The 26,272-nt window shown below is 48.3% G+C and overlaps 2 protein-coding genes and 1 pseudogene across 3 annotated transcripts in view; 2 read left to right on the top strand and 1 right to left on the bottom strand.

The window, feature by feature from the left end:
• The window catches only part of CD177 (CD177 molecule), a 33,577-nt gene extending 23,494 nt beyond the window's left edge, over nucleotides 1–10,083 (top strand). Inside the window, exons 3-9 of one of the 2 annotated variants that reach the window (XM_065920610.1) lie at nucleotides 17–199; nucleotides 922–1,041; nucleotides 1,226–1,342; nucleotides 5,854–5,994; nucleotides 8,591–8,767; nucleotides 8,903–9,031; nucleotides 9,666–10,083. In XM_065920610.1, the coding sequence (XP_065776682.1) occupies nucleotides 17–199; nucleotides 922–1,041; nucleotides 1,226–1,342; nucleotides 5,854–5,994; nucleotides 8,591–8,767; nucleotides 8,903–9,031; nucleotides 9,666–9,919 (1,121 nt within the window). In that variant the 3' untranslated portion in view covers nucleotides 9,920–10,083. The remainder of the gene's footprint in view (nucleotides 1–16; nucleotides 200–921; nucleotides 1,042–1,225; nucleotides 1,343–5,853; nucleotides 5,995–8,590; nucleotides 8,768–8,902; nucleotides 9,032–9,665) is intronic. The other variant, XM_065920608.1, reaches the window with a different exon arrangement.
• An 8,638-nt stretch (nucleotides 10,084–18,721) lies between these two features.
• Nucleotides 18,722–21,041, top strand: TEX101 (testis expressed 101). The gene is made up of 5 exons (XM_065920611.1): nucleotides 18,722–18,839; nucleotides 18,981–19,124; nucleotides 19,262–19,450; nucleotides 20,520–20,648; nucleotides 20,806–21,041. Exons 1-5 carry the CDS (start codon nucleotides 18,776–18,778, stop codon nucleotides 21,039–21,041), a joined length of 762 nt encoding a protein of 253 aa, XP_065776683.1. The 5' UTR covers nucleotides 18,722–18,775.
• A 3,010-nt stretch (nucleotides 21,042–24,051) lies between these two features.
• On the bottom strand, nucleotides 24,052–25,314 carry LOC136158798 (BRISC complex subunit Abraxas 2-like; annotated as a pseudogene).
• Between the last annotated feature and the right edge of the window lie 958 nt (nucleotides 25,315–26,272).

Genomic DNA, 26,272 nt, shown 5'->3' on the forward strand with positions numbered 1-26,272 from the left:
TTCTGTCTCCGCGCAGAACTCTTCATGTATCTGGTGCTCCTCAAGGGCTGCACCCAGGCAGCCAATCAGGAGGCCCGCGTCACCGAACACCCCACAGGCCCCGGCCTGTCCATCATCTCCTACACGCGGGTATGCCGGAAGAATCTGTGCAACGATCTCGCCACCAGCCTCCCTCTCAGGATCCCGCGCCCACCCAAAGGTGCTGGATGTGGGGGGAGAAAGGGACTGCCCGGAGGAGGGGGGCAATGGGGTTGAGGGGGTTGGGGTGAGCACACAGGCAATGTTCTTTTAGAATCCCTCCCTGCCTCCCCTCAACCCCATCCAGCCTCCCCAGCAGGCCCTCCCCAGCACAGCTTCTTCTAACAGCCCCTTAGCAGCACACTGGACTGATGTTCCCTCATGTTCCACCACCCACCTCCGACTGCGGCTCTGGCCCTCACCTGCTGCCCACTCCTTCTTTTTCCCCTGGGGTTTGGGAACTTGCCGTCGGGGTTTTGGCATCTCCTCTTCCGAACTGAAATTGACCTGTGGTTTTCCATTGTCCTCTTCTGTCTGAGATCGTAAATCGGATTTCCCTCTGCCCTTTGCGTTTCTCTACTCTTGGGCATCGCCGGTGGACATGGGCATCTCGTCTTCTTCCACGGTTCAGTGGAGCCGCTGGGTCCTCCAAGGACCCCAAGCACCCCTCCCCTCCCCTTACCAGGCAGCCCTCCGCAGATCTCACGCTCCGTCCCCACCTTGGCCTCTCTCTAGTCCCGGGTCCTAATGCCCTGCTCCCCAGACCTTCCTGAGACGAGCCCAGGGAGACGAAGGGAGCTGATTCTTGGGAGCTGTGAAAAGCCGAGGAGGGTGGAGGGAAGGCGCCTGGCCTGAATGCAGAGCCCCCTTATTCCTCCCTCCCTCTGTCTCTCACCTCTCCAGTCCCGGGTTCTGTGCGGTGTCCAGTCTGCTTGTCTGCAGAAAGCTGTCTGTCGGCCCCAGAGCTGACCTGCCCGGCCGAGAGCTCACACTGCTACAATGGGGTCCTCCGCGTCACGGGAGGTGGGGTCGGGGCCAGGGTTTGGAGAGGCGGGGGTGGCAGGGGGTGGGGGCTGAGGCTCAAAATCTGAGTCTCTTGGGGAGGAAAGGGCGGTGAGGATGGAGACTCTGAGGAGGGCGGGCCTGGCTTCCCCCTGAATGTTGGCTGGTCCCAGTAACAGTGTCTCCACCTTCTCCCACTTTCCAGAGGGCGTCACCACCAGACTCCTAGTCCAAGGATGCACTTCTCAACCAGGCTGCAACCTGCTGAATGGAACCCGGCAAGTCGGGCCCATCAGCCTGCAGGAGACCTGCGATCCTAAAGGTGAATGTCACAGCAACAAGACCGACTGCCAGGGGTGGAAGTTCTGGGGTATAATAACCCTGCGAAAGGCAGGCATCCAAACATATCCCACCAAAACCAGTATCACAGGTTGTTCAGATGTTACTACTCACTCACGGAGGTGTGATGGGAGGGATTTTCCCAGTAGGCACTTCGGGCGAGGATGCCAGGAAACAGAGAAGGTATGTGGCCCAGGGAACAGATCTATAGGACAGGAGATCTATAGGACAGGTGTTTTTAATGATGCTGAGCCTGGCTCAGTTAGGACAGCCTGTCCAGGTGGGAGAGGAGCAAGGGAGCTAGGAGGAAGGTCAGAGAAGCAAAGAGGGTGGGCCACATCGAATGCCACTCTACCCATTGGCTGCAGGAGTGCCTGCTGGTTTCCCTGCTGGCAGTGACTAGCTGCTTCTGATTCCATTTCTCCACCTCCCTGACTTTGGGGTCTCTGGCTTCCCCTTGACCCCCACCCCCACTCGGGCATCCCATCCTCACCCAACCCCCACTCCTGGTACCGGAGGGCCCAGCAGCCCTGCTGCAGAGAAAAAGTGATCAGAAGGATGTCAAGGGTGCTTCGGGTGTGACAGGAAAAGTAAGAGCCAAACGAGGACACGGGGAGGGTTCCCACTCACCCATGGAAACCCAGTCCAGGTGGAACACCCGTGGATGAGAGTGGCCTGGAGTGTCCTGATGTTGGGGAGCAGGATGAGGAGAGGGGTGGGGCACGGAGGGAAGTGGGGTCTGGAGAAAGTGAGAGGAGGGTCCTCCCTGACCAAGCTTCGGGCAGAGAACTGAGTGAGTTCAGCAAACGTTCCTGTTTGGATCTCTCTGGCTGGACTGGGAGCTTTGAGGACAGAACCCAGATGTCCCTGACACCAAAGTTTTCAGCCTCGGGCAGCACAAGGGCTGGGAAAGAATGGGTTCCCCAGGATGTGTTTGCTGACGGGAGTTCATACAGCATTCGAAGGTCTCCCTAACTCAGGAGAGGACTCAGGTCAGAGGACTCAGACCCTGGCCCTGCCCTAAAGGGTCTCTGGGACTGGGAACAGAGATATCACAGACACAGGTAGCCATGAGGCTGTCATGAAGGGGGCCTGGGGGAGCTCAGAGGAAGAAGATACTGATGTTCTGGGAGGGGGAATTCAGGGAGGACTTCACAGAGGAGGTGACCTATGACCCATGTCTTAATGATGAGCTGCAGTTCATGCATAGAAGAGGAAAAGGGCCCAAACAGGCAGAGACACAGTATGGGCAAAGGCTTGGAGGTGGGGGCAGCCCGCTGTTTTCAAGAAGACTCCCTGGACTCTGCCTGAGTAGGGCTCATGGCGAGGATGAGGTACAGCTGGGAGCGGTGAGCAAAGACAAGTTTTCCAGGTGGACAAGGTGAGTGTGGGTGGTGAAGGCAGAGCCCTTCCAAGCAGAAGGAACGTCCTGCTGTGTCTTGGGAATGGATGTTGGTGGGGGAGCTGAGGGGTAGGTGGGGGTCCTGGTGGTGGGTCAGATATCTTCCTAGCCAGACTGATGGGGCTAGCCTTTCTGCTAAAGGCAGGGGAGCCATGATCAGGGAGGGAGAGAGTCTGAATCTTTTTTCTAAATTAATGCTAGTTTACTTATTCGGCCCTCATCTCTGGGACTAGCAGGAATATTAGGTAACATAATCCAGCAGACATTCAGAAACAAATCAGACACATGCCACATGCACCACACAACACACGACACACACGAGAGACACAACCACACACTACATATTCCATGTACACACCACACACTACACACCACACACCCGTTTCCTCACCCCTCACACATCCCCCCCACACCACAAACGTCACACACCACACGCCACGCCCAGCACACACCCAACACCCAACACACACACAGAGCACAGACACGCAGGACACGCACACACTCATACGACACACACCACACACATCACCAACACACTCTATCACTATACACACACACACCACACATCACAAACCAGACACCCACCACACACATTTCACACATTCCCATGTTACCCCACACCCTCCACAGGCCCGCTACATATTCACACACCCCACGCATATCCCACATATGTGTGCTGCCCAAACCACACACGTGTTACATAAAACACAAATTATTATTATTATGCCACAAATGGATATTCCTCATGTATGTCCCTATTTTGTTGGCTTTCCACATCAGAGCCAGATCTTTTTTGAAAGTTGTTTATTTGTTTATTGATATATGTGGCTGCACTGGGTCTTAGCTGAGACATGTGAACTCTTATTTGTGGCATGTGAGGTCTAGACCCTGCCCAGGGATTGAACCCGGGCCCCCTGCAATGGGAGTGTGGCGTCTTAGCCAATGGCTAGGGTGGAGCAAGATGTCAGGGAGGAAGTGCAGAACAGAAAGACATCCCAGGGACAGAGAACAGCTCCTGGAAGGCATGGGGGCGGGAGAGAACTGGGTGCAAAATGGGCTGCCTCAGGAGCCCAGACTGAAGAAGGACCAAAGGTCCAGGATTTCAACAGCCTTGACTGTCCCCCTAAGGACTGGATCGTGGTTCCAGCTAGAGCAGTGGGTCAGCCCAGCCAGGGAGAGCACAGCCGTTAAGAGCTTAGCATCTGAATGGAAAGACATGGGTTTCAGTCTGGGCTCTGCCACTGAACCAGCTTTTGAGGATTACCACTGCTCAGAGCCTCTCTCACTAAGTCCAGGGAGGAGGAGACACTCACTGATGGTCAGAGGTGGCAGAGCATATGCAAAGGCCCTGGGGCAGGCGTGTGCCTCCATGTGTGGCTCAGAGCAGACCAGAAGTCAGTGGGACTCCAGCAGAGCGATCAAGCAGGAGCAGAGCAGGATGGGAGGACAGTGCAGGGGAGGGAGGGCAACGCAGGTAGAGCCTTTGGGGCCATTTTAAGGACTTAGAATTTTATTCTGAATGGGCTGAGGATCTACTGGAGTTTTCTGAGCAAAGGATCGATGTGAATCAACCTTTCTTTTATGGGCATCATTCTGAATGCCTGGTGGAGAATAGAGTAAAGGGGAAGGGGACCCTCCAGGGAGACTTAGGAAGAAGCAGGTGAGAACCAAGGGGTCTTAGACCATGGTGGGAGCTGTGAAGGAGGTGAGAAGTGGTCAGGTTGGGGAGGGATTTTGCAGCTTCAGTGGACAGGATTTCCTGATGGGCGCAACATGGGGTGTAAGAGAGGAGGGATTGTCGAGAATGACAGCAATGTCTTCAACTTGAGCAACTGCGAGAAAGAAGGCGCCATTGGCCAAGACAGGAAAGATGGAGGTAGGCAGAGCGGGAACCAGGCTGGGAGGGAGGCTGCAGGAGCGGGGGAATGAGTCATCCTCCTTCATGGGGGCTGTTGTGAAAGTTAACACATTTGTGGGTTACTTGCTCAGTCAGCCCCGGAGGTTTCTGCATCAGGAGACACATCCCAGCTAATCGTATGATGGTCTCAAGAGACAGTCTAATGGTTTTCAAACTAGACTGCTGAGGGCTACAGGGCCTGAGGTGACCCAGGATGGTCATCAGTCCTCCTCTTCCCCATCACTCCCTGCAAGGAGCCAGAATAATGCCTGAGTTCCCAACCTAGCTCCTAAATCATTCGCAGTGGGACATTGGGCAAGCTGCTTTCAAAACTCCCCTGTTTCTCTCTTTGAAAATGGGGGTGATACTGTGGTTTCTTTTCAGATCAAATAAATCTTTCGCCCCTTGAAAATGGGGGTGATGATGATGACAACCTGCTTGGGGTAGGGGGGTGCCAGGAGGAAACGAAGCAATCCAGGTGAGGTGAGCCTCTGGGGAGGGTTCATCCTTGGAAACAGATCACAGCGGCTGGGCACCTTTTAAGTGTTCAGGGCACACAAGGCATTTGAGTATTTCTTTAGAACATAGAGTTGCTCAGTGAAGACATAGATGGTGTCAGGCTACTTTCCTGTTTATCTAGATAAGGACCTTGAGGCCCAGAGAGGGAAGTAGAGATTGACTCAGGCTAAGGAAGAGCCATCTGTCTCCATCGCAGCTGAAGGAAAGAGCAGCTGTCCTCAAGGGGGCATTGAGAAAGGCCCCTGTAGTGTGTTTGAGCAGAAACAAGGTAAAGAATGAGGATGGGGCTCAGACTTCCAAAATGAAAGAAGTGAAAGTGTTAGTCACTCAGTCATGTCTGATTCTTTTGCAATCCCATGGACTGTAGCCAGGCTCCTCTGTCCATGGGATTCTCCAGGCAAGAATACTGGAGTGGGTGGCCATTCTCTTCTCTAGGGGATCCTCCTGACCCAGGGATTGAATGTGGATCTCCCACATTGCAGGCAGATTGTTTATCATCTGAGCCACCAGGGAAGCCCTAAAGGTCCCTTCTAAATCTGAGGTTGAGGGACCCAGTGGCCCGATGGGCTTGCAGGGTGGCTCAAGAATGTGAGCATCTTCCCAAGCGGAGGACTAGGAAGCAAGGCACACAGCAGGTGCCTGGCTCTCACAGACCCTGGTGATTCTTTCTCCGCAGCCATTCTGACCTGTCATCGGGGGATCATGCTGCGGATGTCTTCAGACCTGAGCCAGGACCCTGTCAAGTGGTCCACACCTGGGGAGGAGCAGTGTAACCCTGGGGAGGTGTGTCAGGAGACCCTTCTGCTCATAGATATAGGTGCGTGGGCTGCGTAAGAGGGCAAGACCCCTCCATGGGGTCTTGTGTCTCCCTGCCTTGGATTTTTAAAAAATTGATTAATTTATTTTAACTGGAGGCTAATTACTTTACAATATTGTAGTGGTTTTTGCCATACATTGACATGAATCAGCCATGGGTGTACCTGTGTTCCCCATCCTGACCCTCCCTCCCCATCCCATCCCTCCGGGTCATCCCAGTGCACCAGCCCTGAGCACCCTGTCTCATGCATTGAACCGGGACTGGCGATCTGTTTCACATATGATAATATACATGTTTCAATGCTATTCTCTCAGATCATCCCACCCTCACCTTCTCTCACAGAGTCCAAGTCTGTTCTTTACATCTGTGTCTCTTTTGCTATCTCACATATAGGGCCATCATTACCATCTTTCTAAATTCCATATATATGTGTTAATATACTGTATTGGTGTTTTTCTTTCTGACTTACTTCACTCTGTATAATAGGCTCCAGTTTTATCCACCTCGTTAGAACTGATTCAAATGCATTCTTTTTAATAGCTGAGTAATATTCCATGGTGTATATGTACCACAGCTTTCTTATCCATTCGTCTGCTGATGGGCATCTAGGTTGCTTCCATGTCCTGGCTATTATAAACAGTGCTGCGATGAACATTGGGGTGCACGTGTCTCTTTCAGGTCTGGTTTCCTCGGTGTGTATGCCCAGGAGTGGGATTGCTGGGTCCTATCCTGCCTTGGATTTTAAAAAAATACTTATGTTTATTTTTGGCTGCTCTGGATCTTCGTTGCTGCATGGGCTTTTCTCTCGTTGTGGAGAGCAAGGGTTACTCTTTAGCTGCCGTGCTTCAGCTTCTCACTGCTCTCTCGTCGGGGAGCACAGGCTCTAGGGCGTGCGGGCTTCAGTAGTTGAGGCTCACAGGCTTAGTTGCCCCGCGGTTTGTGGGATCTTCCTGGACCAGGGACCGAACCCGTGTCCCCTGCATTGCAAGGAATCCTCCTTGAGTGGTTAAGGAATTTTAACCACTGGAGCACCAGGGAAGCCCCCTGCCCTGGATTCTGTGCACTAAATTTCCTGCCACAGTCCCTTCAGGCTTGCAATTCTAAACCCAATTCTTCCTCTCTCTGTGCCTTGGTTTCCCCTTCTGAAAACCAGGAAAAGATGATGGCAGTAATAGTAATCTACTTCACAGGGTGGTCACTAGGATATAGCCGGCAGTCCAGGCAAAGGACTGAGAACAGAGCCGGCACAGAGAAAGCTTTTCTGTCACTTCAGTCCTGTCCGACTCTTAACTGATTTCATTCAAAGTCTAAGGAACTGCTGTTATGTGTCAGGCAGTGTTTTAGGTGCAGTAGATCCCGTTACATTTGTCTTCTTGTAGCTTTACAGGCCAGTGGGAAGCTGCAGGCAAAACAAAAGAGTAAGGTATCATGTATGAAGATAAGAGCTGTGGACAGAAGTCCAGTGGGGACAGGAGAACAGGAGAATGATCTGAAGGTTGCAATTTGTGCTCTGAAGGCTCCCTGTCAACTAAAAAACCCCCGAACCTAAAATTTTAGTTATTTATTCGGTGGGAATGTTATACATATTTGCAGCAAGTGGCAGGTAATCTGAATATGAAAAGATTACTGTTAATTAAGAGAAAACTAAATCTCTCACATGAAGAGATTTAACAATCTTCTATCTTCTTTGGGAAGATGCAAGTGTCCAGACTTGCTGAAATCATTTCCTTCATATTTGTGGTTGTCGTTCAGTCGCTCAGTTGTGTCTGACTCTTTGCAACCCCATGAACTGCAGCAGCCCACCAGGCTTCCCTGTCCTTCATTATCTCCCAGAGTTTGCTCAAACTCATGTCCGTTGAGTCGGTGATGCCATCAAACCATCTCATGCTCTGTCACCTCCTTCTCCTCCTGCCCTCAATCTTTCCCAGCATCAGAGTCTTTTCTAGTGAGTCGGCTCTTTGTATCAGGTCCCCAAAAGTATTGGAGCTTCATATGCATCTAGCTATCTGAGGCCAGTCCTGCTTTCTTCATTGTTCACAAGCTAATTTCTTGTTTATCATAAGAGATGGCAAATGTGGTGGATGGCTGCCTCTTTCTCTCTGTCACACACACACACACACACACACACACACACACCCCAGCTCCTCAGTGCTTTCAGGCGGGAGGAAGTAGCTGCTGGCTTCCAAATACATGGCTTTGTTTCACCTGGGCTCAGAAATTTGCATTACACACACGCACATTTGCATTACACACACACACACACATACACACACAGCTCCTGCTGGCTTCCAAAAACCTGACTTTTTTTCATCTGGGCTCAGAAATTCACATTTGAAAAAGGCGCGTTGACTGGTAGGGCGTAGAGCAGAAAACATTTCACTTCCCACGGGAAATTCAGAGGACGTTCTACTCCGAAGGTGACATTTGAGCCAGAAATGAGGGGCGGCAGCGCTGGGGGAGGACCCTGACTCTGGCCCCAGGCTTCCCCGTGCCCCGGTCGTCGTCACGTACCTGTCCCCTGACTGACGAGCCCCTGACTCTGCCGCCCTGGGAGCCTCCCCTCTCGCCGCCCAGCTTTCTCTCTCTCACCCCTCAGGACACAGGTCGATCCTGTTGGGGAGCAAAGGCTGCAGCCAGGTCAGGACCCCGGCTACCACCATCCACTCGAGGCCCCCCGGAGTGCTGGTCGCCTCCTATGCTCGGGTCTGCTCCTCCGACTACTGCAACTCAGCTGACAGCAGCAGTGTCCTGATCAACGCCCTCCCTCGTCCAGGTGTGTGATGCCAGCGGGTTGGGTGGGGACCAGGGTAGGGAAAGACGGGGCCCCAGAGACACACCTCTGGGCTCAAGGGGGTGGCCGCGGCTAAATGCAGGGCTGTGTGTTGCCAGCTTTCTCTCTGCTCCCCAGCCGCCCCGGCCCCAGGACACCTGCAATGTCCCAGCTGTCTGGTCCTTGGATCCTGCTCAGGAAGCTCTAACGTGACGTGTCCTCAGGGCACCAGTCACTGTTACAAGGGTCAGATTTTTCTCTCCGGAGGTGAGTGCCGAAGGTCAGGTCCTGAGGAGGAAGGGGCTGGGGGCCTGGATTCACGGGGTCCCGAGTTGGGAGAGTGCTTGAGACCCTGGTGTTGTGGTCCTTGCGTGAGTTGGAAAAGGATTTCCAGATATGAGGCAGAACGAGAGGAGAATAAAGTTTAATAGAGTGGGAAAACCAAACAGTGGGCTGGCTCAAGGGAGTGCCAAACCCCTTCTCAGGCTAGCAGCCAATTTTTACAGCCTCAAGACAGAAAATTCCTACTGCGATGGTGGCATTAGGTGATTGGCTAGGATGCTATAGGGTGGGTAATAGGGTGGGTATTTCACCTAATACCGGGTCAGGGAACTGGTCGGTTTAGATCCAGAGGCTCATGGCCACAGTTGCTATGGGGCTTGGTTAGTTCCAGAGATTTTTATCCTGTGACCTTGGTACAGAGCTCCACATCTGGCTCGTGAGTTTGGGGGTGGAGGGGCTTGGGGACCCAGATTTTCTAGGTCTGAGGGGGGAGGGGACTAAGAGCCTGGTCTCTTGGTCTGAGGTGGAGTAGGGGAAGGTCTAGGATTAATAGGGTCTAGGAACTTAAGCATGAGGAGTGTTGAACGCTCTGTCTTCACTCTCTATCTTCACTCTCTAGGTGGGGTGACCTCCCCTGTGGGCATCCAGGGCTGCGTGGCCCACCCTTCTAGCACCTTGTTGAGCCATAGGCGGAGTATCGGGGTCTTCAACGTGCTTGAGAAGCGTGAGGGTGACAATGAGGTGGTTTCGCCTCCCATTTCAAGTGGAGCCGCCCCTGGCCCTTCCCTGGCCTGGATGGTGGGGCTGGGGCTGTCCCTAGCCCTTTGGTGTGGGCCACCCTCCTTGCTGACCCTGTTCCCCCATGATCCTTAGCTCCTGTTGACCCCTACACCCCACCTCTCCCTCTGACCTCATAATTCAACAGCCTTGGACTCTGAATCATGTCCCAGTCCTCATCACCACCCTCCCCAACCCCCCCCCCCCCCCCCCCCCGCCCACCACACACACATACACTATCTGACCTGGTGATAGCATATGGAAGGGCCTGGGAACAGCTGAACTGATCCTCTGGGAGGGTGGACATTCAATCAGTGGCCAGCTGTGTGTGATAATAAAGACACTGTCCTTTCCCCACATGCAGGGGTTTCTCTATGTGAGGGGAGGGCAGACTCCCATAGGTCTGGCACGAGGGAGGAGAGGAAGCCGGTGAGAGAGTCACCATCTCAGGTCATCTTTCACTGGTCTGGTCCACAGCCCCCCTGGACCAGTTTGGGTGGTAGCAGAGTCTTCCAGGTCTTGTAGGCAGAAGTATTAGGGCCTCCTGGGAGGGCCTTCCAAGCAACTCAGCAGTAAAGAATCTGCCTGCAATGCAGGAGACCTGGGTTCGATCCCTGGTGGGGAAGATCCCCCAGAGGAGGGCAAGGCAACCCACTCCAATGCTCTTGCCTGGAAAATTCCATGGACAGAGGAACCCGGCGGGCTACAGTCCATGGTGTTGCAAAGAGTCAGACACGACTGAGCCACTGAGCACACACTTGGGAAGTGAAGATGTGCCAGACCAATGAAGCTTCTATTTTAGTAGCCAGCACCAATAGGGGGCTCACCCCACTTGAATAAATTGACATAATGGTTTGTGTGAAGCAGAGAGATGAGAGGATTGGCACCATTTCCTGAGGCTGATATCATTGGGTCTGTTATCATCCTAGGCTTGAAAGACTAAAAAGTCATTATTGTTGTTAGAATCTGGAAGGGGGTGGCGTTTAGAGAGGGCTGCCTGACAGAAGCCATGATCTCAGGCTGAAAAATCTACCCAACCCACAACGACGCTACAGGGAGGGAGCTGGGGAATTAATACCCCAACTTCACTCAGTGTCCTCCCTCTGGTCTCCTGTTGGGGCTCCCCATTGACTGAACCCAGCTGGAAGGTGGGAGATCCCACTAACAGTCCCTACAGCACAGGGCAGGGGGAGAAGGGGAGAGAATGAATGTGAAGAAGGAAACAGCACAATCCACCCCTTGAGTCCACAATACAAAAGACACACAATTCCCATCTGTTACTTAATCATAGAATCACCTTGTGCTAATGACAAGGGGTCACACACCCACAGCTTTAGATGATCACTTCTTCATGAACCACAGTGAGAGGAAGATGGGGGAAAACCTATAACAGGGCTGCAAAGGCCCTGACTGTGTAGCTGGTGGTGATGAGAACCGCCTTCTACCACCCCTTCTACGTTCTCTTACCACCTGCCAACACCTCTGGACATCGCTGGGACACAAGTCTTCATCCTTAAGGGAAGTAAGTGTTCAATAGTCTTGTCTTTATTGGCTTTGGGATACTTTCTGCTGAACAGGGCCACCGACAAGTAAATATTACCCCCAATGCATCCCCTGGCTCCCAAACGTGTCCTCCTTCACCCAGCAAACCAGCCTCCCTCTGGTGGTCACGTTCCCTCTGGGGGTCTCCTCCGCCTCTTGTTTCAGCAGCACGAGGAACACGAGATAGCATGGGGGCAGTCCTGGCTTCTGGGTCATTGGATTGGGTTTCTCACCCACACCAAGCCCAAGGTCACAGAGACCAGGAGCAAGGATCCTTTAAGTGGGTTGTCATGTGTACTGATGGGGGGGGTGGGCATACTCCCTTATCCTCCCCTGTGTCATGGAGCCCTGCATTCTGGCTCTAGGGGAGGTGGCGCGATAGACTGGCCAGTTTGAGACCTAGAGCATCTCCTGTTGGGTGGCAAGGTACCTTCTCTAGCTGATGCCTTCATAAGCCATCATGGCCCTTCGACCCTTCTGATAAGCCAGCTGTGTCTGTGTAGTGGGGCATCTGGAAGGTCAGTGAGCTCCATGGGTGGGAGTTAATTGCCTCAGTTTCTTTGCCTTAAAATACAGCCTCTAGTTGAGAGCAATACTTCATGGGAGGACTTCCCTGGTGGTCCGTGATTAAGAATCCACTTACCCGTGCAGGGGACAGGGGTTCAATCCCTGGTCCCAGAAGATCCCACAGGCCACATGGCAAATAAGCTTGTATGCCACAACTACTGAGCCCCCATGCCCTAGAGCCCATGCTCTGCAACAAGAGAAGCCACAGCAATGAGAAGCCTGTGCACCACAACTAGAGAAAGCCCATGTAGCAAAGAAGACCTAGGGCAGCAAAAAAAGAAATTTAATTAACTAATTAATTAATTTTAAAAAACTTCATGGGCTCCTGTAGCAATAGAGCAGACATTTCCTAAGTCCCCAAATGGCAGTGTTGACAGAAGCGCTGAGCACAAGGAAGGTGGAACAGCATCCACAGCGTGTTTCACCCTGTGGGGAGAAAGGTCAGTCTCGAGAGTCGGGTGTGCATCCTGAAGAGTCCTGCTGGAGAAAGACATCGTAACAGGCTGAGATTGGACTCTGCCTTTATTGGATTTGGGTACTGAGTGGAGTCCACACCCAGGTCACCTGGAGAGAGTTAGCTCATTTGTTGTCACTGCATGGAGACATTAGTTAACTCACTAACCCAATAGAGTAGTAATTATATCCCCAGATGATTGAACTAATACCTCCAATCCTATATTCCCTGAGAAAAATATTGGCCCCATGAAATCTTTCCCTTGGTCCTATCTAATCTCACACCCTTAGAATCTGTATCAGTCAGGGTCCAAGTATGTGTCAGGAACCACATGCTAATTTTAACAGGTAAAGTTTTTTGTTTTGTTTTTGTTTTGGCCATGCAGCACGCAGGATCTTAGTTCCCTGACCAGGGGTCGAACCCCAGTTAGTATAGAGTCATTATCGGACTTCCCTGAGAGTCCAGTGGCTAAGACTCTGCCCTTCCAATGCAGGGGGCCTGGGTTCAATCCCTGGTTGGGGAGTGAGATCCCACATACCACAACAAAGACTGAAGACCCCAAGTGCCACAACTAAGACCCAGCACAACAAAATAAATAAAAATAAATATAAAAAACAGGAAATACTTAGAAATAAAAGAATCATGAGGGAATTCCCTGGTGGTCCAATGGCTAGGGCTCTGAGCTTCCACTGCAGGGGACATGGTTCCATCTCTAGTCAGGAACTAAGATCCACAAGGCCAAAAACGAAAGAAAGAATCAGTATCTAGCAACAGGGGGTGAGGATTAAGAGGGAATTGGTTACTAAACCTAAAGAACACAGGGCTTTCCAGGTGGTGCTAGTGGTAAAGAACGCCTGGAGGATCCCATGGATGGAGGAGCCTGGGAGGCTATAGTCCACAGGGTCGCACGGGGTCGGACACGACTGAAGCTACTTAGTACATGACAAAGATAAGAGATAAAAGATAATAGTGGATCTAGGGAGCAACCTCCATACTTGGGGCCAGAAAACAAGCTCTTCAGCCTGCAGTGTCCCTCTACCACCCTCTACTGGCAAAGCCTAACATTGTGCCAGGAGATGATGAAAATTGCTTGCAGGATCCAGCAGGGCAATGAAGAGTGGATCTGGAGCTGAGAGGCCATAACTGGCACAGAATCTGCTCATACACATGCTCTTGGATTCCTGCCTGTGCAAACTGGTGAGGTTCTCTAACGCTCTCAATGTGTGGCATGTTCATGCCAGACCAAGTCCTGTGATTCTTCGGACTACATTAGAAATTCCTTCTTGTGGGTCTGGAGGAGAAGCAGTTTACTATGAGTGGTGTCTATCCCACATCTGAGGGTCACACTCCCTTAACACAGACTGGCAACATAGAACATTCACCTGGCAGTACATCTCTGCAACCTGTTCACTCAAGTCTTAGGCTTGGTTCTCAGCCATATCTGCCCTGTGACTACTGGAAACAAGAGATGCTCTGCCTCTGCCAAGGGAGTTTTCTGATTGTCCATCACATTTCCATTTGGACAGTCTCATCTTTCCATTGCTCCTCTTCCCCCATGTTTGCTCACTAGGGTCATTCGAAGAAACCAGCTGACTCCCCAATCAACCTGTGTACCACTGTTGCCATAGTAACAATCATACCCACTTCAGCTCCCAATACCTTGCTTTCCATCTGCACTTCTTTCACTGCTACCCCAGTGATAACTTGACCAACTATGAAATTGCCACAGGACTTCTCTCATCTATGCCCTATCTTTTTCCATCAAGGTGGTCATCCCTGTGCCTCTCCCATGTAGTGGAAACCTAACCCCAGAATACAATTTTGTTTGTCTGTTGCTGGATGACCCTGCTGATCCTAATTACTGAATTGGTCAGGGTCCTGGCTTCAGGTTCAGTCGTCAGTCATGTCCAGCTATTTGTGACCCTATGAACTATAGCCTGCCAAGTCCTCCAGGCTCCTCTGTCCATGGGATTTTCCAAGGAAGAATACTGGAATGGGTTGTCATTTCCTATTCCAGGGATCTTCCTGACCCAGGAATTGAACCCTCATCTCCTGCACAGATTCTTTACCACTGAGCCACCTGGTAGCAGGAAATAAATTGTTCACCCAAGTTGGGTAACTTGAGTAGAATTTATTAAGGGAAGCGCTGATTACAACTGTTAATACTGGATCCAGGAAAACCACAAAGGATGTGCAGGAGTTGGGAGTAATCATATATTTTATTTAATTTTATTTGTTTTTGGCCATGCTGCACAGCTTGCAGGATCTCAGTTCCCCATCCAGGGATTGAACCCAGGCCATGGCACTGAAAACCCAGAATCCTAACCACTAAGCCACCAGGGAACTCCTTCATGTATTTTAAACATATGATTGAAACAATATATAACAAAGAAGATTGCTCTGACCACAAATGCTCTACATCTGGGAGGTGCCATGCACTTCATAGATTTATAAGGGGCATGAAAAGGCCCAGTACTGAAATAGGGGAGAGAGCTCCTTTCTACATAAATTCATACTTGAACACAAAGCCACATACACTCATGGTGTGCTGGTAAATAAACAACTGCCTCCCTGAAGGGAGAAATAAAAGCTCTGATCTGTAGCATTTGCCAATGTCCTTGGTGTAAATACTCCCACTGTGGCTGATTTCAAGCTATCACGATGTCCCTGCCTATGGAGTTGGGAAGAAATGACCATGCAGGAGACACAGGTTTGATCTCTGGGTTGGGAAGATCCCCTGGAAGAGGAAATGGAAACCCACTCTAGTATTCTTGCCTGGAGAATCCCATGGACAGAGGAGCCTGGCAGGCTACAGTCTACGGGGTCACAAAAGAGTCAGACATGATTGACAGACTGTGTACACACACACACCATACAAATACAATAGTTATAAATAGCCTCGAGAGCATAGGTAATAGTAAAATAGTAGAGAGAGAATTTAGGAAGTGATGATTTTTCAGTATTTATTACCTTTGTTTTAAAATTTTTTGTTATTTATTTATTTATGGCCATGCTGGGGTCTTCATTGCTGCAGGCAGGCTTTCTCTAGTTGCAGTGTATGTGCTTCTCATTGTGCTGGTTTCTCTTGTGGAGCACACGCTCTAGGGTGTGCGAACTTCAGTAGCTGCAGTGCACAGGCTCAATAGCTGTGGCACATGGGCTTAGCTGCCCTGAAGCATGTGGAATCTTCCCAGACCAGGGATCGAACCTGGGTCCCCTGCATTGGCAGGAAGATTCTTAACCACTGGACTACTAAGGAAGTCCTACCTTTGCTTCAGTATAATTTAGTTTTAAGTTGACAAAATTTAATTTTTAATAGTGGCTGTATTTAGCATCTGGCTTGAAAAACTCCTGAAAGTTGACTCTCATGAACCAGGTGGAGTCAGTCCCAGCACAGCATGGCCCACACCCCAGAGAGAGCCAATGAGTATGCACAAATGCTCTTGCACACCCTGCCCTGAGAGCCCTCAAGGATCCCCTGAGCTCTCAATTCTTAAAGAATAGACCCTTATTCTTCCTTCCATCTCTGAACCTGTCAGGGTAACCTCACCCAGGGTGGGTGGGTAGGGGACCAAATTGGCTCACTGCCGGAAGCATGGGCACCTCAATATCTAAGATTTGTGGTATGTGAGCATTGAAGCCATCAACACTGTGGGTCTCCCTATTATGTCTTGAGAAGTTACCCGAGATGACCAACACCTACAGTTCCCAAGATGGGAGAAGGATGGGGACTTCCCTGGTGGTCCAGTGGCTAACTCTCCACCTCCTGGTGCAGGGAGCCTGGGTTCAATCCCTGGTCAGGTAACTAGATTCCACATGCTGAAACAGATCCCATGTGTGCTAACTAAGACCTGGCACAGACAAATATAAAGAAAAAAAAAAAAAGAATTTCTACTGAGTTACTGAAGGCTTTAAAAACGGAACCCAAAGAAAGATGTACTATATTTATATAAATGATTAACATTTTAAAGCAGCACCAGCTCTTGTTAAAATGTCTGCTTTTAGTTACTTTATTCAGAGGTGGTTTGGGGCCATCTTAACCATGCCAAAAGTTAATTTAAAACACACAAGTAAAATACCATGTCTCCCTACCTGGGCTAAGTGAGCAGACACAGGCAATTTACTTTAGAATAGAGTAGGGGTGGAGGGGAAGCCCTTTATTTAAGCTTGTGCATTTGGGTGCAAACAACCTTCCAGGGAGAAATACATGGAACAATGTCCAAAGCTCACACAGAAAAAAAGTCTTCCAGCCTCTCAGTTCCATGGTACTTAGCTATGGCAGGCTCAGCAAACTAATTAACAGGCCAATGTATTATTTAAGATGACCTTCACTACAGTTACTACATGTCAAGTATGGAGGTAGGACTGAAGAGGCAGGGTGAGTGCTACTCAGAGGCATGGGAAGGGATGAGGGTCTTAAGATTCTGGAGCTCCAAGCAGGTGTCTAGGCAGCTTCCAACCACCCTCTCTGCCTTCCAGTTCCCCCTGACTCATTGGTCCCGCACTGGCAATGGTGGACAAGATCTGAGACCTTGCTCCAGACCTATAGTTACACAATAACCCAGGAAAACCACATATTGCTACAGGTCAAAAGTGGTGAGTTCTGGAGGCCTGAGTCCAAAAGAAGGGAGTGTGGCTCAGATTCCTGGGCCCTGAGGGACAGGGTCTTTGGACCAGAATGCTCTCTTACTATGCATATTAACTCTTTCTAATAGTTACATGGATAACAATATTAATAATTATATTCTTAATGTTAACAGTCCCCAACTGGAAGCTTTTCATATATTTTCACATAAAGTTAAGAGTTTCACCAACACCATTCTTACTGTGGCATTTTCTCTATGAAAAATATTCAGTTATACCACAAAACTCACAGAAACAATATCAAGTCTGAAAGAACACATGGCATCTTCATTACATCCAGAAAACTTATATGTAAGTATACACATATGTAAAATATATATATATTTATATATATATATATATATATATATTATATAATGATTTCCAGCCATGAACAAGAAATCTGAATGATTCATGATGTTCATGATACTGACACCAATATGCGGGTTAGCTACAATGGCATTCTGCCGTTCAGGGTGCCAGAAATAACACTGAAGCCAGCATCCCTCTATTCAGTCTTCCAGAAGACCACGGAGGAGGCTGGTGCCCTGGTGTGTACAGAGGATGAGGCCTGGGCTGAGCAGGAACCACTGCAAGTGAAGAGTGAGGGGACCAAGTTGACTCCCGAAAGATATGGCCACTGGATGGATGCTGGGAAGGGGCCAAGCTGGTACCATGAGAGGAATTTGGGCTAGGAGAAGAGTTCGGGGGATGAAAGCCAAAGGTTTGCCTTCCTAGTGCGGCTGGGGAAGTATGAACTCTATAGAACAAACTGAAAAGTTTAAGCAAGGTCATTTGGGATGCACCACCCCCACACTGAGCTGGCCTAGCACAGCCAAGACCAGCGAGTTCTCGGTCCTCCAGCTTACCCACCACTCGCCATTCTGCGCATGTGTACCTTCTAAGCCGGTCAGGGATAGGCCAATGGGGGGGGGGGCGGCGTTCCTCCAGGCTCATCCAATGAGCTATCAGACGCTTTCGTGTCAACCAATGGGGCTTCGAGTGAGCTGTCGGGTGAAACAGGTCCCACCTTCTGTGCCTCAGCGAGCTTGAAGGAGAAAGCCGGGTTTGGAGAGTGTGGCGTCTCAGGGCGTTACTTCACCAGTATATTCTTGTGAGATCATTTGGAAGTCAGGAGGAATTTTGGTCCCTTAAAGGGAAAAAGAGGGGCTGGAGACCCAGTTTCCAGGTTCCTCGGTAAAGATAAGGCTGGACTTCTGGAGCTAGCGGGGCAAAGGCTGGAGCCTTGCGCTCGTTGATCTGAGATGGGGAGAGGCTGGGTGCCCAGAATCACGTGTCCTGCCAGAAAAGGTGGTTGAACCCAAACTCCTGGATCCTTAGTTAGGACCAGACTGAGACCTCAGAATCCCGGGTTCGGCTGAAGACAGGGGCAAGGAAACCTGAGCCCCCAGGGCGTAGGTTTGATTCTGGACTCCGGGGTCTGAGGGAGAAGGGGCCTGTAGGCCGGATTATGGCTCCAGCGGTTGGAGGGTACGGGTTGTTGAGCTTGTTGGTCTGGGTGGCCGAATCTGAGAAGTATAGCTATGGAAACGGAAACTTGTTAACTAGTTAAGTTGCCCAAACTCACAAGCTAGATCGGGACAGATCGACTTAAGAAGTCATCGTTTTATATATACCCGTAAACTCTGCCTTTTAGTCGGTGTTTGCTTAGATTTTATCTTAGTCCATGTGACTGAAAAACTTCCTGTCCATATCCATCAAATCACAGATCCTGCCAATTCTTCCAAACGTCTCTAAAAGAAGCCATGGGAGCCTGTCACTTTCAGGATCTGCTGCTCCTCTTTCTTGTAGGAGCTTCGACCTTGATCAGTATGTATTGGAGATGTGGGGGTGGGGGAGGGCGAGGGGAGTGGTTGGGTCAAGGAGGATGGATTTCTGGTGAAAAAAAGAGTGATTTGGGGCCCCAGCAGAGGAGGACAAGTGCTCATCTTTATCTCCTTTTCTCCCCAGTGGCACAGAAATTGTTTTGTCAAAAGGGTACTTTTGTGGGTATCCAAGAGGATCCAGCAGACACTTTCAACTGGACCTCAGAGAAAGTTGAGACTTGTGACAATGGGGCATTGTGCCAGGAAACCATCCTGCTGATCGGAACTGGTAAAATGAGAAAGGGGCGATTGGGCTGGTGGGGGCGGGGGAGGGGAGCGATGATTATGTTCATGTTAAGACTGTTCCACCTTCCCCAGGCCAAACAGTAGCATCCCCACCCACTTTCTTTCCTTTCTGTCTCACAGCAGGGACCAAGGCAGCTATTTTGGCCACTAAGAGCTGCAGCTTGGATGGGACACCGGCAATAACGTTTATCCAGCACGCTGCAGCCCCGGGCCTAGTTGCAATCTCCTACAGTAACTACTGCGAGGATCCCTTTTGCAATAACAGAGAGGGATTATATGATATATGGAGGACACAAGAGACTGAAGAAGGTACCCTGCGAGGGAAGAGATGGGTGCTAAGGAAAACTCTATACACTCCTGAAAAGAAAATGGGAGGCTTCCTTCTTTGTGTTCTTACTTGGTTTAGGTTCAAGTGGGCCATACACAAAATGACCTCAGACCTTTTGCTTGTCTCTGTTTTTCTAAATTGTCACCTCAAGATCTGTAAACAGTACTCCAAGCAGAGGGACATCAGTGAAGGCTGTAGTGTAAAGTGGATTTGGGGTTTATTAAGCAATAAGATGTCAGTGGAGGTTTCTGAGCAGGCTGGTGGCATTGGTCTAACTGCTCTGGCTTCCCGATTGCCACATGGCCACAGCCCAGTTCCTGCATTTGTCCTCAAAGTCTACAGTAACCTGGCCACACCTACCTTTTCAGGTCATTTTCTTCTCTTCCCTCTCTCATTTATTGTGTTTTAGCTAGGGCAGGATTCAAAATATTTAACAATGGAGATGGTACTGGCCAATCAGAATGGATGCTGGCTATAAAAAACAGTCCAGCCCTGCCTGTCTGTGCCTACCAGCTGAATATCAACACCTGGTGATTTCTCACAATTCCCAAATCCACCAAGCCAGCTCACACTTCCAGGCCTCTGTCCTTGCTGTTGCCTTTTTTACCCTCACTCAACCCCCATTTCACACAGCTAATCTTTGTTTTTCCTCCATCTCAACTGAGGTATCTGTTCTGGGGAAAAAAATCAAATTATTTGAGGTAATTAAGCGTTCTTCCATTTCTTCACTACCGTACCTTGACCAAAGTGCCCACAGAGTTGTATGGTAGTTAATTACTTACATGTCTGTCTCTTTCAGGACAATGATCCTAGATGGCAGGAACTGTGTCCTTTACGTATCTGTACCTCCACACCTATACACAGTTTGGAAGTCATGTTGGATTGTGTTCTGACAGCACAAATATCAGTTGGAGAGGGATGGGGAGGTGGTAGTAACAGGCCTTGAGTAGAGAGGCATCAGCAGGAAAGACTCGAGGAAGAGAAGGCAGCAAAGAGAGATAACTCCAGAGGCAGGACACATCCTTAACTTTCTCTCTCCTCCCTCTTCAGAAGCCAAAGGGACAACAGGCCTCCGCTGCCCCACTTGTCTGGCTCTGGGATCCTGTTTGAGTGCTCCTTCTCTTGCCTGCCCCAACGATACAGATCGATGCTATCAAGGGAAACTTGAGGTCTCTGAAGGTAAGCTGAACATCTGATAGTTTCAGAGGCCAGAAAACCTCAGGCATCTGAGTGTAGCCTAAGAGGTTCTGACACTGAGTTCCAGGAATGAGGTGAGGACTGGATTCCTCTCTGATTTCCTCAAACATCTATGTGTCTCCCCATCCTTGTTCCACAGGAAACATCAACTCAGTTTTGGAGATCAAAGGCTGTACATCCATCATTGGTTGCAGGCTGATGGCTGGGGTCTTTAAAGTAGGACCCCTGTGGGTGAAGGAAACTTGCCCCTTCAGGTCCATCTCGGCTCGAAAGGTTGACAGTGGGGCCACGTGGTTTCACACTTCAGTTTGGAAGTTAAAGCTACTGCTGATGCTGTTACTGTTTGTGCTTGGAGGGAGTGCTTCTGGTCCCTAATCACCTCTTCAGACTGGTCATCAGCAGCTTGAGGAGCAGGTGGAGATTTGAAGAGCAGTTCCTGTGAATGTATTTGACATTTCTAATAAAGTTTCTGCTGTAATTTGTGTATGCCTCAAGACTAGAAGTGGTGTTATTATGCTAAGAGGGTCCTTAAGATTCATGCTGTCCAACCCACACATTTTCAGAAAGGGAATCAAAGATCTCAAAAACTTGAATGAATTCCTTACACTTACATAGCTATGGACAAAGCCATAAAGTCTGGTATTCCTTTCACTGTAGTAGGCTTCCTTCTCTTGCTGGCTAGACAGGAGACTAACATTATCCTCCTCTAGAACACTCCCAACCCAGTCGTAAGGCCAAAATCATGTGCTTTGGGGTTCTAATAATTCCTGGGGAGGTGTGTCAGAAAAAGCAGACTCCAATTCTTCAGTTAGAGTGGGCCTTGTCTCCCCTATCCTGTTTGTTCCTTGCCCACTTTGCATCATTCCTTTTCAACTCTGCTGCCTACTTAATGCCTCCTCAGTGGACAGAGAGAACTTAGAACGGAGCTGGGGCTCCGTAGGTTCTGGTCAGTGTGAGCCAAACAATAATTTGGATGGGGAGATGTTTTTTCAAATTCTTACGCTCTTTTATTTATTACTCAAGAATACATAAAGTCTATGTTATTGTAAAAGACTCCAGTGATACAGGAGCTGTATAGAGCAAAGTAAAAGGCAAAGAGAAACAGACTTTAAAATTTTCTTTTAAAGCAGCTTTATTGAGGTTTAACTGACATACAATAAACTGCACTGGAGGTGGGAAGAGAGACTTTTATTGCAAACTGTTGACCCCTCCCACAAAGAACGGGGAGCCTGATCACAGCATAGTCCAGCCAAGTTCTTTCTAGAAAGTTCTCTAGTTCTAACTAACTTTTGGAGTTAAAGCCTCCCCACATAAGTTAATATTTTATCTTTGTTCTTAGGCATGAAGCTCTATATTGTGTCAGTTTGGTAAATCTAAAGAGTGAGAAGAAACACCAACAAAATTTTAACTTAATGAGGGGACATAGAAATGTGGGAAATTACAAGCATTAAGAGCCATGACTGGTAAACACTATTCAGGGTAAAACACAAAATCAGAAACAAACCAAATAAATCAAAAAAGCCAAGTAGATGTTTCCCATAGGACACTTGTTTCTTTTTTTTTATTCATGATTAAGTTTTTATTGTCACATTTAACTGCTTTGTCAGATATACATTGTAGATTTCAGTATGGCATAAAAATAAAAATATTTTCCTAAATGTCAAAATCTGAACAGAGGAGATGACGATGGCACTTAAAAAAACAAAAATTCACACTGGTGCTGAAGTCACTAGAAGTTGGCTGTTAAACACTGGAACACATTCGCAGACAAAGCGGCCTGAAGTGAAGTGATGTGAAAGTCGCTCAGTCATATCTGACTCTTTGTGACCCCACGGACTGTACAGTCCATGGAATTCTCCAGGCCAGAATACTGGTGGGTAGCCTTTCCCTTCTCCAGGGGATCTTCCCAACCTAGGGGTCAAACCCAGGTCTCCCACATTGCAGACAGATTCTTTACCAGCTGAGCCACAAGGGAAGACCTGCAACATTTCAAATCAAATGGCAGTGGTATAAGGCCAATAAAACTGGAGAGTAGGAAGATACAGAACCCGTTGAGTAGCTACCTGAAGAATGGCAGTTTGAGCATTTAATTTCCAGTCAGACTAAAACTTCTTTCTTACAAAATAAAACTACTTTTTCAGAACCTGGATTTTAAGCCTTTTTTTAACAACTTCCTTATTCTTACAGGTTGTAATTAGTCCAAAGAAAAGGCAGTTATAATCCATGGCATTAGCTTTGTGGGCTGACCCTGCCACAAACGGGGGAGGGGGTCTTGTCTTTTCCAAACCAGGAGCATGTCATACTCATGAATGTCTGTTCATGAGAACGTCACACATTCTGGGCAAAACTAGAAAGAAGCAGTAAATAAAAATGTTAAGTGCATCCCCAAGGAAAGTCTCTACACATTCCACAGCTATATGCTGAATGGTAACTTAAAAAAGTATGGTTATTCCGATTGAAAATGAATCTCTATTCAATAACCAAGCTTCCCAAACAGTTTGTTAAATATCTTTCTTCCACAAATAAGACTAACACTAGGATTTGTCAGAAGATCTACACAAGTTATCTCCTTTATGTACAAACTTGGCTAAATCCACAGTGTCTGGAGTCTATTCCTCGTAAAACTCAGGCAGGTCTAGAACATAACTCCTGTTATACTGTTGTGTGTCCTTCATTTAAGATTCCAAAACAGAGACCGTAAACATGGCTAGTGCAATATAGCAGTCACTGGAATTCCCCAAAAGAAAAATAAGTAATTTATTTTATGACATACTTATTTGGATGATTACTTACTGGTAATTAGTATTCATACTTTTTTTTTTTTTAAGGCAACCATTTTAAGTGACAATACATATCAGTCTAGTAGAAAAAAGTGGAAACAAAACCCCCTCTTTTGATCTCATAAAGTCATGCGGACAAAAGAAGGTACATCTGATTTGTTCCAATCTTTGAACGTTGCTGCTAAACTAGTTTTCCTTTGAAAAAGTAAATTTCAAGGCATGATAGTACAAGAGGTAAGGTTTTGGTTTATAGAACATTTATAGACTAATTGTGCTTAGTCTCTAGTTTCCAAATTATTTCAAAGAACAGAAACTGCATTGATAAATTTGTCTTTGCTTAAATTTACCAGTACATCATGAATTGCACCAGAATTCGGACAATTTGATTATCTTGATGACTGTTGTGAGCCTTGCACACTGCATCTGCAGGCAAGGATCCCACATGGACCCCTTGGAGGCTCCTCCAAGGTCTGTGCCCAAAAACTCTTGTCTTGGGGAGTCCAAGGATCTGAGTAAGCAGTTCTTCTCCCAGAGGAAGTCCTCAAAAACTCTCTCAACTAGCAATTAAGAAAAACAGGGCTAACTGGAGAGTTTTTTGCGTTCAGTTAAATCTGGGAGGTCTGAGCATTCCTGGAGCCCTCGTGAGGATGTGTCATGGGTCAAGAATCCGTTGAATGTGAGTATTCACTATTAGAGGACTCTGTAGGGTCAATCAAATTTTCACAATCACTGTCGTCTGATTACTCAGCCCTGTCTGCAGCTGCTCTGTGGGAAGGAGGGGGTCTGCTCCACTTTCAGGATATTTCAGTCCAGCACTGGTGGAGGCATAACTGGAGGAGTCCATGGCTTGAGGTCGAGGCATAAAGATGCTAGTTTCCATGTGAGAATGACTCAGAGTACTTTCTTGGGTATTTGGGTGAAGATCAGAATTAGGTGGAGGCGGATCTGAGGCCTCTGCATCTCCAGATATACTTTGACCTTCTGCTGTGAACCCTGGATAGGGCATCTGAGGGTTGAAGGTGGGGTTCACACTTTCAGATGGCATCTATCTGCTTACCGTTGCCTGCTGCAATCATCTTTCTTGTTCCTTTTCATTTTTCTTCCGAGTGGTCTGTCTTCTTAATTGGTTCACTTCTGCCTGACAAGATTCAACAACTCGCTCTCTCTTTTCTACAGCTGCACACACTGCCTGCACTTTCTCCTGAAGCGCATTATAAACCTGATAAATCGTCCTGATGTCTTTCATTAGTCTGTCCTTGTCAAAAAGTCAGTTCCATGTTCTTTAATAACTTTGGCATAATTCTGAGACGTATTTGCCTGAAGACACCTTATACTCTTGTTGGCTAGTATTGCCCAGATTGGAGATAGTGAGGGATTGCCTTTATACCTTCTATCTAAAGAGAACATATTCTAAAGCATGAGTGGAATTGTTGGTGTGGAGATGAAGCTGCAGGGGAGGAAGACGAGGTCGGCCGCCCCGAAGATGCGGGTGAGCTGCTTATGGGTCACTTGCTGTCTGTATGACATCTGCTGCTGCATGTTTCACTGAAATCGGTACCACCCAATAAGTTTCTTTCTCTGATCTTTAAGAATCCTGTCCAAGCTCTCTTCATTAACTTTGCTTGCATACTCATAAAAACTAAAAAGTCTTGAACAAGGCTGATGGTTATGGATTTCAATTACTTGCAGAAATTCCGTGTTGCTGATTTGGGAGTCACTGATGCTGAAGGTTTCCTCTTGCCTTACCTCTCCCAGCAAAAATCCTTCCTGAGAGCAATGAAAGAAGAGAGTTGCAGGTGGTCAGCGTAGCTGTTGGCGCTGTGGAAACACACAGCCCTGAAGGGGTAGCCAGAAATGGAAGCCGCCATGATTGAAATCTGACACTGGTTTCTTAATGGCACTGAATACAGTTGCAGAAGACATTCCTGAGTGAATGAAGGAGAGCCACCATTTAAAAAAATTTGGTCTGTGAATTGTCTTGGTATTTTAAAAATTACCATATGCTAGTAAGCTTGACATGGCATGAACAAATTTCTCGGGCCAAAAACTCAAGTGTGCAAACTTTCTAATTTTTGAATGTAAATATATAAGCTATTCAAATGTATGATTTATTTTTATGATACTTTTGTTTATAACAGATCCCCATTCTGCCTAGTGGTAGGTAAAACCTAATCAGTTTGAGACTTTCCTGGTGATTCAGTGGCTAAGACTGTGCTTCCAGTGCAGGGAGCCCAGTTTAATCTCTGGTCAGGGAACTAGATCTCACACGCCACAATCAAGAGTTCTTATGCTGCAACTAAGACCCAGCAGGGCCAAGTAATTATTAAAAAAGAAGAAGAAACTTAACCTGTTTGAATAAATTGTTATAAATGCAGCCAGAGTTTTCTCAGTCATTTCAGATCCCTTGCTCAATGCTTAGTCATTCAGTCGTGTCTGACTCTGCATCCTCATGGACTGTAGTCTGCCAGGCTCCTCTGTCCATGTGATCTCCCAGGCAAGAATATTGGAGGGGGTTGCCATTCCCTTCTCCAGGGCATCTTCCCAAACCAGGGATTGAACCTAGGTCTCTTGCATTGCAGGCAGATTCTTTACCGCCTGAGTCATTGGGGAGGCGTCATTTCAGATCTAATAAATCAATTCAGGGCTTATTTTCCTTTCCACTCTCTTTACCCACAGCTTTGCAGTAGTGCTGGTGGGAAGGAGGTGACTGTCTAGTTTTCACCCCTCACGCTGCTGAAGTTCAAGTTCTTACTGATGTCTGGTTCTCAGCTTCTATTCCTGCTGGCTTCCACTGGGAAACCTTCGATCTAGTCTGGTGTTCATGGG

This window comes from Muntiacus reevesi, chromosome 2 (genome assembly GCF_963930625.1).
Source record: "Muntiacus reevesi chromosome 2, mMunRee1.1, whole genome shotgun sequence".
Lineage (NCBI taxonomy): Eukaryota > Metazoa > Chordata > Mammalia > Artiodactyla > Cervidae > Muntiacus > Muntiacus reevesi.

What these genes read in the sequence shown, in the direction of transcription:
- TEX101 (XM_065920611.1), top strand. Translation starts at nt 18,776, where the DNA reads ATGGGAGCCTGTCACTTTCAGGATCTGCTGCTCCTCTTTCTTGTAGGA. An exon ending in CATCCTGCTGATCGGAACTG is followed by an intron (nt 19,125 to 19,261) that starts GTAAAATGAGAA and finishes TCTGTCTCACAG; the next exon opens with CAGGGACCAAGGCAGCTATT. An exon ending in GACACAAGAGACTGAAGAAG is followed by an intron (nt 19,451 to 20,519) that starts GTACCCTGCGAG and finishes CTCCCTCTTCAG; the next exon opens with AAGCCAAAGGGACAACAGGC.